The following is a 10,513-nucleotide window of genomic DNA, read 5'->3' as shown; positions in this document are numbered from 1 at the left end:
AGTCGGGATAAAAATTAAATTGGACCCAATGCCACAAACCCGCCAACACACGGTTAACTAGTATCTGTGTTCCGCCGCTCAGGGGATGTAGGAAACGGGTAAGGAGGAATCGTGGGATTACGGCGAGCAAGATCAGTGGCAAGACGCCAAGGACTATCCCACGGACAGGACAGGTGAACATTGTCTTTATCCCAGAACGCGAGCGACCTTAAAATTATTCAAATCATTCCTTACCTATTCTTTAACCCTATCCTAGAGTGACCAATAGGAGCTCAGGATTCTTGATCACAATAAAAATCGGTCTAATAGTAGCTCTCGGTCACCATGGTAACCAGAGGTTGCACCTCAAACATCGTGGTAACGCTAACAGACAGCTCTGAGTCTGGCAACACCGGACCATTATCAGCACATGTGCATAAATCAACCGGAATCATAATTACGATCAGGATTTTCATGTCTCCAATTCTCCTAAAGTTTGGGCTATGAGGCTTCACCTTCAACGGGCCTGACCCGTGGAAAGGCTGCTAAGAGCTTGATTTAGTCGGGATAAAAATTAAATTGGACCCAATGCCACAAACCCGCCAACACACGGTTAACTAGTATCTGTGTTCCGCCGCTCAGGGGATGTCGCCGTTGACATAGAGCCGATGGAGTACGAGGTGACGGTGTCTGCCTCCAGGCCGATCCTCCTGCGCCCGTTTAGCTGCTTCCGTCGCTGGAACCGTTTCGTGATCGACGGTCGCGGTGCCTGGGCGAAGCTGCACTGGCATCTGAGCTCCTTCGTGCTCGTCATGTCGCTCTGGTTGCTGTCCTGGGAGGTAGTAGCCGTTTTGAATAATCTCATACTTGGCATAAAGTTAATCGATGGATTTTTTCTCTAAATACAAGTCACGGTGATAGAGCAGAAGTACAATTACTGTAAGAAGGTAGCATCTTACTACATCTACAATTACTGATGTATACTACTATGTACAGGTTCGACTTCTTCTCGCTTTTCGATACATCTGTAAAGGTACGGACAGATGGAGATTATGATACATGGTTTAAGTTGTCCAATTTCATAAGAAATATGATTCTTTTTTTCCTGTGCTATTTATATATCGAAAACAAGGGAACTTGTTTTGTATTCATTTGAAGAAGGTATTTGCTGTCCAACTTTGGATTTCCATGTGAAGCAGATGTGTACGGGTTAATTCTGACGTTTCGGGATTTCGTTACAGGCCGCGTTCCAAAATCACACCTGGGAGATCCTCATGCTGACCTATCTGTGCGACGCGTTCTTTTACATTGAGGTATGCTAAGATTAGTAAGAAAGATAGAGAATAGACTAGAGACGTTGCATTGTTCAACCGTAGGGTAGCTTCTAGTTACATATGGCAGCTTTAGAAGGACCACTGATGCCTGAGCTCAAGTTGACAATGAAGCTAATTTTTAAGAAAAGGATGTGACTGCTATAGCTCGAATTGAATGTACTGGTTTGAGTCTCTCCGTGCTCGTACTGCACGGTGTTTTATGATGAAATGAAAGAGTCGTCAAGTCAGTTATAGTTATAGCAAGGAGATTTTATACTAAGATTAAACCTCCTTGGTTATAGTTAAAACATGTAGCTCGCTGCCTGCATGTAGGATGCATGGCTCGATAGCCTCGATGATTGGATAATCTCTGTCCAATGATTGTTCGTTATGTTTGCCTGTAGCATATCACATATATTTAGACATTTCCTCAACCTTCTGTTAAGTCCTTGTTGCTTTTGTTACCTTTCTGAACGTAACATTTATGCTATCATTTGGTGTCTTATAAGCCCAAAAGGGCTGGGCGCATAAAGCGCAATACACTTTGATAAAATACCATTAAGTCATAATTGAAAACCTGTTTTCCAGATGTGGCTGAAGTTCCACACCAGTTACATAAACGAGCACGGCAACGTGGAGGCCGATTACGACCGAATCTTCGACAACTACTTTTATGACAGAAACGGGTTTCTGGTGGACGCCGTTGCGGGCCTTCCGGTGGATATTTTCGCCCTTGCCGCCGATGAACATGATCGGCTGGTGGTCCTTTCTCTCCTGCGCCTCTGGCATCTTCTGCGAGGCGTCCGCGGAATGCAGTACTTCAACAAGCTGGGTACAGATCTCCGGGTCAAGTACGTGTTTCTGTATCTAACGTTGGGTAACCTAAATTCGGGATTTTTCCGATAATGGTTGACTGAAATCAATCTAGCAGAACAATAAACCATCCTTTTTTTCTATTATTCTGTCAGTATCATGTACTATCTTTGCACTAATCATATATATGGTAGATTTTGTCTCTAGTCGTGCTGACACCATAATATTTCAACTTGAAACTACCGTCCGCCGCACGCACAATTACGGTGCTGTCGGACAGGGGGGCACATTAATTCGGGAGAGAAGATTCGTCTTGAATATCTTACCGCTAATCACATTTTATACAGCAGCTATTCGTTCCATCCTTGGCTTGAGGAGAGTGCTATGGATATAGACGTGTCCAAGTAAAAAAAATACACGAAAAAACGGCCGTACCGCACACATCAGGCCTACGGGAACAACCCGCGTGTTGAGTCGGTAGAACGTCACTCAAAGTTCACCCCCACCGTCATGGAAATTTGTACATTATTCATCGGGGCGTTGGCTGGATGCCGTAGAAATGGTAATACTACTATGTCCATGTGTTTCTGCTTGTGCTAAGAGCAAACTTTGAGGAAAATATCGCCATCAGTCCACTATTACACACAACATTTGGACAAAAAACTGTTCCTCGCAAACGTTTGTCGTCTGACGAATAGCAGGATTCTGGGTAACGAATATGGCGGCGGGAAAATTCACCGTAGTGCCGTAGCCATTGGTTGTAGTAACAAAGAGGCGTTTTGATGATTAATGACACTTAGAGTCCAGTTGTAGGTTAGCAAAAGAGATTCTAATAAGGTGTATTGTAAATAATTGTGTTTAGCAGGAAGCGGATGTGACATTTGTCTTATAAACCAGCGAACAACTATGTGGTATAGTTCTCCCACGAAGCCCTCAGACTGTGACAATAAGGGACGGAGAGTTTTTGACGTAGCCAACTTCTAATGCATGGTTATCGAAGCTTTTCAGACAGTGTTCTGAATACGTTAGTCTGTCAAGTTTGCATTTCTAGCGGTATTACTGATGTTGAATCTAGCAAATATCCCTAGATACCCCGTTTTCGAAAAATCCCGACTTTAAGTACCCCACGAATTTAGGTTACCCAACGTTATATAGCCGGTAAAGCCAGCCGCCCATATCTATAGTAAGGATGCTCCTACAGTATTTGGTGGTAACGAATTCTACTCCACAATAGTTCTAGGGAAAACGAATTTTGAACGCCTTAATTTTGAGTTGATAAGTCCGGTTCTTGAAGGCATGGCTATTTCTTGTTCTTTTCCGAGCCAGGTAGATTTTCTGAGTCAATTTTTAAATAAGTCCTCGAGACTTCAGCGCTGAGATGATAATGAGCACAGATATGAGACCATGACTCCCTTTGATTGGCTCCTCGCCTGTCAATCAGTGACCATGACTCCCTTTGATTGGCTCCTCGCCTTTCAATCAGAGACCATGACTCCCTTTGATTGGCTCCTCGCCTGTCAATCAGAGACCATGACTCCCTTTGATTGGCTCCTCGCCTGTCAATCAGAGACCATGACTCCCTTTGATTGGCTCCTCACCTTTCAATCAGAGACCATGACTCCCTTTGATTGGCTCCTCGCCTGTCAATCAGAGACCATGACTCCCTTTGATTGGCTCCTCGCCTGTCAATCAGACACCATGACTCCCTTTGATTGGCTCCTCGCCTGTCCATCTTGCAGCGCCTTGATGGCCCGCCTGTACCAGTCCCTGGTGGAGGTGCTGCTCGTGATCCATCTGCTCGCCTGTTTCTTCTACATCGCCGCGTGCCCGCTCGGCAAGTGCCAGAAGAACACTTGGGTCCACGATATGCGTAAGTTCTCAGCTCATTAGAAAGTTTATTGCAAATTCCTGCCCGTAGGCTAATGGCAAGTTCATGTACATGTACATGTATACATAACACAGAGTGGACGGACAGATAATGATGAACAATATAACATATGACTACTCTAGTCTTACCTACTGACACTAAGTTCTAGCTTATTGGGTTCGGCTTTTTTTTGCGAGACAGTGGAAGACGAATGATCCCACTTTTTCTGTAATGTATGGGTTTTGTGATGTTAAGAGGAGAGTAGTTTTCTTTTCGTCTGAAAATGTGGAGAAATTAGGATGGAAAATGGTGGCCTCTTTAAACAGCTCATTTCTTTCATGGTCGTAGAATGGGCAACTTGACATAAAATGTGTTTCGTCTTCCACCTTGTTTGACATGCAGTATTTACATTCTGGTTACGTCTGTTTTTATAACATATCCATTTGTGGGATGTCCCTGTAGCTCAACTGGTAGTAGCCTGACAATTAAACTCCTAGCTCCAATCAGTTGGTTTCAGGGAGACCCCGGTTCAATCTTGGGAAGGGCATCTCTGTTGAAGCTGAACCCGTCTTTCATTGGGGACACAAAATCGGGGTCCCGTGTTCGAGGTGCATCGAGCATGTTAAAGGTGAAAGGCTAGCAACCCCTCCCTGTAAAAATATACCCTGCCAGTGAACAAGCAAGGAAACATGCTGCCCTACGTGCGCCAGTAGGCACTATACTATAAGTACTCGGGTCTTAACGAACGAACGACGAACGATGTCCATTTGTAAATACCCCCCCCCCCTCTTCGACCGAGTTTTACCACATAGACACGGTCCAAGTAGGATAAACCGTCTGATGTTTACTCCAGAGATGCATGCTAGTGGTGAACATGGTGAAGAAGAGGAGGAGCATCACGAGGGGGAGGAGGAAGAGGAAGAGGATCACTCGGAAGAGGAGGAGGAAGAAGGGCATCATGAGGAGGGTGGTCCAGTGGTCGTACCCCCGGCCTTACAAGCCTACGTGTCCACGGTGTACTGGACAGTTGCTACGCTGACATCAACTGGCTATGGAGACATCCACGCATTTTCTCCAGTAGAGATGAGTATGTGGTTTGAATGAATTGTTTCTCACGTCGACACAATATTGATAATTGCTTCTAAAAATATTTTTAACTGTCTGCTTTAAACCTGACTATAAGTACGGAGTGGGGATTCAGAGACAACCTGTGTCACGTATGTGTTGTGTTAGAGAGTATGATCAATCTATTTATCGACCTGTATCAGCTGGGACTAAGCTACTAGCTAGTACATATCTTACACCACTTGGCTCTGCCAAGTATTGCAAGTTCTCATATTCTATTCCAGTATCTCTGACTAAAGTGTCAGGAAAAGGCAAACTTCTGCATATGCGTACATAAAAGACTATGTAATCACGTCACTGACCACCACTATCCCCCCCAGTCTGCGCTGCTGTGGTAATGGTGTTTGGCAAGATGATGTTCGGGTTTGTTCTCGGGAACGTCGCTTCAACCTTGTCCAATGCCGAGGCTTTCAAGGTCTCTTTTGAAGAAAAGCTGAAGGCTACAAAGGTAAGGATTGACTAGGCAGGTTGCTATGTCTAGTACATTTCACCACTTTTCACCAATTCCCTCACTCTACTCAGCTGAACATGAGTACCCAGGTTCAGTTGGGGACGTCCCTCGGATAGGACGTTAAAGGAAGGTACCGTGTTTGAGGAGAGCCACACCTCGAGCACGTTAAAAAACATCACACTTATCGATAAGAGTAGCGGTCCTTCCCGGTGTGAGTGGAGCAAATTAATCTGTCCGGATATGCAGCTTGTACTAGTTGTTCAGTACAAACCTGGTGTGTTGCGCCAGGAGGCGGTTTACCGGGTATGCAATACAAACAAACAAATTGAGGTTCTCTGTTGTTTTTGTGCGCAGGCGCACATGGATGACCAGGACGTTCCCCATGACCTCCGCCAGAAGGTGGTTCACTACTATGACTACATCTGGCTGAGAAACAGGTGGGTCAAAGTTCAACTGTCGTCTGTGTCCTAATAAGGAGGTTCAAGGTTCTAAGCACGCATGCGCTGCGAAATGTATCGCGGGTAATATGTGAAAGGTAAAGGCCCCTGAGACATAAACAAAAAGACGTCTGAACATTGTTTATGAAAATCGAGACAATTGTCGAGACAAGAACTGTTTGAATGCGCATGCGTACTTAGAATCGTGAACCGCCTTATTGTGTCTCTACTCTCCATGTCAATAACGAGATACGTATCGTCTGTTAAAGCTAAGTTGAGGTTGCTGAGTCCTTTACGCACCAGGTGGTGCATAGAGCGGCTCACTTCTCCGTTTCAGTAGCCCTTGGGCCACGCAACATTGTGCACTCAGCAGGGGGCTAGCCCACTGATAGTGGTGGGGTGTGTTCAACTGTGCCATCTGCAACGTGTGAAAATGCTCGACTTAAGGAAAGCTAATATTTGTGTCTCGTGTTCTCAGCGGAGTGGACGTGTCGACACTGTTCCTTGAAGCTCCCAGGTGTCTCCAGGAGGACATATCTTACGGCATGACGGAGGCGTATCTGGACAAGGTAAGGATTTTGCTTCGACAGATCTAGGAATCCTGGTGACTCAAGTTCTGTCAGACTGTTCAGACAAGTTCTGCAATGTAATAAGCTCTCGTGTGGATGTTTCATACCAACATGGAAAACAACGTTCTTTGTACACAACCAACGTGTTTTATTCAAGCCGGTGTTTCAGTGACCGTCTATTAGCTCAGGGCAATAATTACTGGTTCAATTACGCACTGCAGCTAGGTGTCGCTTCTAACAGATCCGGTCCCAAACGTAAAGTACATTGTATTTACACATAAATATAGCATGTAATTTCATATATACATGTATGGGTATTTACTTTACGTTTGGAACCGCATCTGTTAGCAGCGACATCTAGCTGCAGTGCGAAATAGAACCAGTCAGTATATATTGCCCTGAGGAAGGTGACAGACGGTCACCGAAACATCGGTTTGAATAAAACAAAGAACTCTGTTATCCAGTGACGTCATATCACTGAAAGTGGTGAGAATATGACTTTGTGTTAAATAGAAATGTTGCTTTCTATTCTATTTCTACACCGACAGACGTCGCTTTTCCGTGGGTTGCCTGAAACATTTCTGAAGAACCTGTCTACCCGACTGAGGCTGCTTTTCTTCCTGCCCGGAAACTACGTCCTGCGCCGGGGAGACATGGGAGCCGAGATGTACATCGTCTTCCGAGGGGAGGTCAGTATCAGTCTCAGATCTAGGGTCACGCTAGCAGGGTTTGTCCCTCAAAAATCATTTGCACCGCCGCCCATTGAAGTTGCTCAGTTTGACCACCCTCCCCCCAGGTTGAGAGCGGGTACGCCCAGTCGGACAGCGAGTTTGTTGTGCCGTGTTATGCTGCATAGTTGTGTACTATTCTGTGTTGTATTTTGTTACGCTGTGTTGTTCTATGTTGTAATGAAGTGAAGTTGCTCAGTTTGACCCTCCTCTCCCCCAGGTTGAGAGCGGGTACGCCCAGTCGGACAGCGAGTTTGTTGTGCTGTGTTATGCTGCATAGTTGTGTACTATTCTGTGTTGTATTTTGTTACGCTGTGTTGTTCTATGTTGCAATGAAGTGAAGTTGCTCAGTTTGACCATCCTCACCCCAGGTTGAGAGCGGGTACGCCCAGTCGGACAGCGAGTTTGTTGTGCTGTGTTATGTTGCATAGTTGTGCGCTGTTCTGTGTTGTATTTTGTTACGCTGTGTTGTTCTATGTTGTGATGAAGTGAAGTTGCTCAGTTTGACCCTCCTCACCCCAGGTTGAGAGCGGGTACGCACAGTCGGACAGCGAGTTTGTTGTGCTGTGTTATGCTGCATAGTTGTGCGCTATTCTGTGTTGTATTTTGTTACGCTGTGTAGTGCTATGTTGTAACTAAGTGAAGTTGCTCAGTTTGACCATCCTCCCCCCAGGTTGAGAGCGGGTACGTCCAGTCGGACAGCGAGTTTGTTGTGCTGTGTTACATTGCATAGTTGTGCGCTGTTCTGTGTTGTATTTTGTCATTCTGTGTTGTACTATGTTTTATGTCATGCCTGGGCCTGATACGGATGTTCCGGACCGTGTGATAACTTTCCGGATCACATAGGGTTCGGGAGTGTTATCACACAGGCTTCCATAGAATATTTCGAACGCATTTCGAGCGCGCCGGTTGTGCGGCCGTCGGAAATTCGAATACCGGATTCGGAGATTGGAATCAATGTTGCTACAGTTTCATGTTCGAGGACACAAAACTCCCTCAACTTCTTGCACATTCCGCATTGAAATGTGTGTTTTGACCCAGGTATGACCAAGGTATATGACATAAATAAAATACAACACGTTGTATTCCGCATCACCCTCGGTCCCAGCCCTCCCGCGGGTCGGATCGCCCTCCGGCCTACGGCCGTCGGGCGATCCGACCCGCGGACCCCGTGTTGTATTCTATATGTAACGAAGTGAAGTTGCTCAGTTTGACCCTCCTCACCCCAGGTTGAGAGCGGGTACGCCCAGTCGGACGGCGGGTTTGTTGTGGAGGCCGTGTTGGGCGAGGGGAAGGTTATCGGTGAGATGAGCCTCACCTACAGCCTGCCGCGCCGCAGAACCGTTCGGGCGAGTAAACACGCGGACATCTTCGCTCTCAACAGAAGGGTGAGCCGGATTGATCATATTGTTAAGAACCGTTGTTGACTGGACAGTGATAAGTTTTAGGTTGATGAAGGTTACACATCCAGATACTCAAGGTAATCATCGGCTAGGGTCACATTTCCAAGCCGGGGCCCGACCGGGCTGTTTGAGAAAACAAAGAATAAAAGATGCATATCAAGGATATACATAACGTATGGTAATGAATAATTTTTTTAACGTTTTGTGTGTTTTGTTGTCTTTTATATCATAGTTTTCGTTCCCAAAAGCTGCCCGGCCGGGCCCCGGGTTGGAACTGTGACCCTAGCATAATCGAGCAACTGGATAGATTTTGGAAACGTGCAACGATAATTTAATTCTGTTTGGATGTGTCATTACGGTAATGTAGAGCAAATACGATTTCGATATCTAAAGCAGCAGCCTTCTTGTCTTGACCGTCCTTCCGATGTACATTCTAGGATCTCATGAATCTATTGGAAGACTTCCCCGGCGTGAGAGAAGAGATCGAACAGCGCGCCGTCCTCCTGTTCGGACACCTGGGCGCCCCGCGCCGTAAAGACAAGGAGCGTCGCGCCGACTCCCTGTCCGCACGCAAGTCCGGGACCTCCCAGACTGGCCTGACCGCCGGCAACGAGCAGCTGATCAGCAGACCTCGGTCCCCGGGGGTGCACGCTAAACACGTCCTAGACATGGTGCTAGGAACCTAGCGAGCATGTTCAGACGCTAAACACGTCCTGGACATGGTGCTAGGAACCTAGCGAACATGTTCAGACGCTAAACACGTCCTGGACATGGTGCTAGGAACCTAGCGAACATGTTCAGACGCTAAACACGTCCTGGACATGGTGCTAGGAACCTAGCGAACATGTTCAGACGCTAAACACGTCCTGGACATGGTGCTAGGAACCTAGCGAACATGTTCAGACGCTAAACACGTCCTGGACATGGTGCTAGGAACCTAGCGAACATGTTCAGACGCTAAACACGTCCTGGACATGGTGCTAGGAACCTAGCGAACATGTTCAGACGCTAAACACGTCCTGGACATGGTGCTAGGGACCTAGCGAACATGTTCAGACGCTAAACACGTCCTGGACATGGTGCTAGGAACCTAGCGAGCATGTTCAGACGCTAAACACGTCCTGGACATGGTGCTAGGGACCTAGCGAACATGTTCAGATGGAGAAATGTCGTGCTAATGTACTTGACTGATTAATGTTACTGAGTCAAGACACACGTTTTAGTCCTTCATTGCGTGTCATGTTTTAGTTCGGAAGTCAACTTAGCCTATCTCAAATAATCAAATATCTAGCCCCACCGATTAGCACTCTATATGTAAATAATAATTCCAATTACAGTACGATAGCTTTTTTCGACTCTGTATAGAATTTCCTCTAGTTTAATCTGAAAGGAAAGTCATAATAGTTCTGAAATTTCGGTGTTGATATATGCTTCAGAACAGGTCAGACTGTATTGAATACAAACATCACCAAGTTGACGAAATGTTTGTGGACTCATCTCTTTTGGGGGTCGGACTTCACTGAAGAAATCACTGAAACTATACTTTTAAATTGGGCGCTTTGCTTTGCTTGCTTACGTTTGCGTGTTTTGTATGTATGTGTCTGTTTGTTTGTTTGTATGCGTGCGTGCGTGCGAGCGTGTGTGTGTGTGCGTGCGTGCGTGCGTGTGTGTGCGCTCATGTGTGTGAACAGCATAATTCAATAGGCTTTTTAAGATATAAATGGATCGTCACAGCCATGGATGGTAGCTGATGTGTAACTAGAACTTTATCAATCGAAGAAAAGAGCAGATTTAGCCCCACTTCATCCAAGCGGTTTTCTATGGTACT

The 10,513-nt window shown here is 46.0% G+C and overlaps 1 protein-coding gene across 1 annotated transcript; it reads left to right on the top strand.

Moving 5' to 3' along the window:
- The first annotated feature begins 95 nt into the window (after window positions 1-95).
- On the top strand, window positions 96-10,167 carry LOC136425646 (cyclic nucleotide-gated channel alpha-2-like). The gene is made up of 12 exons (XM_066414568.1): window positions 96-173; window positions 622-818; window positions 1,221-1,292; window positions 1,881-2,143; window positions 3,845-3,975; window positions 4,826-5,059; window positions 5,418-5,545; window positions 5,903-5,985; window positions 6,464-6,554; window positions 7,103-7,243; window positions 8,512-8,670; window positions 9,123-10,167. Exons 2-12 carry the CDS (start codon window positions 648-650, stop codon window positions 9,369-9,371), a joined length of 1,722 nt encoding a protein of 573 aa, XP_066270665.1. The 5' UTR covers window positions 96-173; window positions 622-647; the 3' UTR covers window positions 9,372-10,167.
- The last annotated feature ends 346 nt before the right edge of the window (window positions 10,168-10,513 follow it).

The sequence above is a fragment of the Branchiostoma lanceolatum genome, chromosome 19, assembly GCF_035083965.1.
Source record: "Branchiostoma lanceolatum isolate klBraLanc5 chromosome 19, klBraLanc5.hap2, whole genome shotgun sequence".
NCBI lineage: Eukaryota > Metazoa > Chordata > Leptocardii > Amphioxiformes > Branchiostomatidae > Branchiostoma > Branchiostoma lanceolatum.
Note: the sequence above shows the minus strand (reverse complement) of the source record. Positions and strands in the feature narration are given on the sequence as shown.

Excerpts from the sequence above, each read along its gene's own strand:
- LOC136425646 (XM_066414568.1), top strand. The coding sequence starts at position 648 with ATGGAGTACGAGGTGACGGTGTCTGCCTCCAGGCCGATCCTCCTGCGC. Across the intron at positions 819-1,220 it reads TCTGGTTGCTGTCCTGGGAG|GCCGCGTTCCAAAATCACAC; the intron begins GTAGTAGCCGTT and ends ATTTCGTTACAG. Across the intron at positions 2,144-3,844 it reads GGTACAGATCTCCGGGTCAA|CGCCTTGATGGCCCGCCTGT; the intron begins GTACGTGTTTCT and ends TCCATCTTGCAG.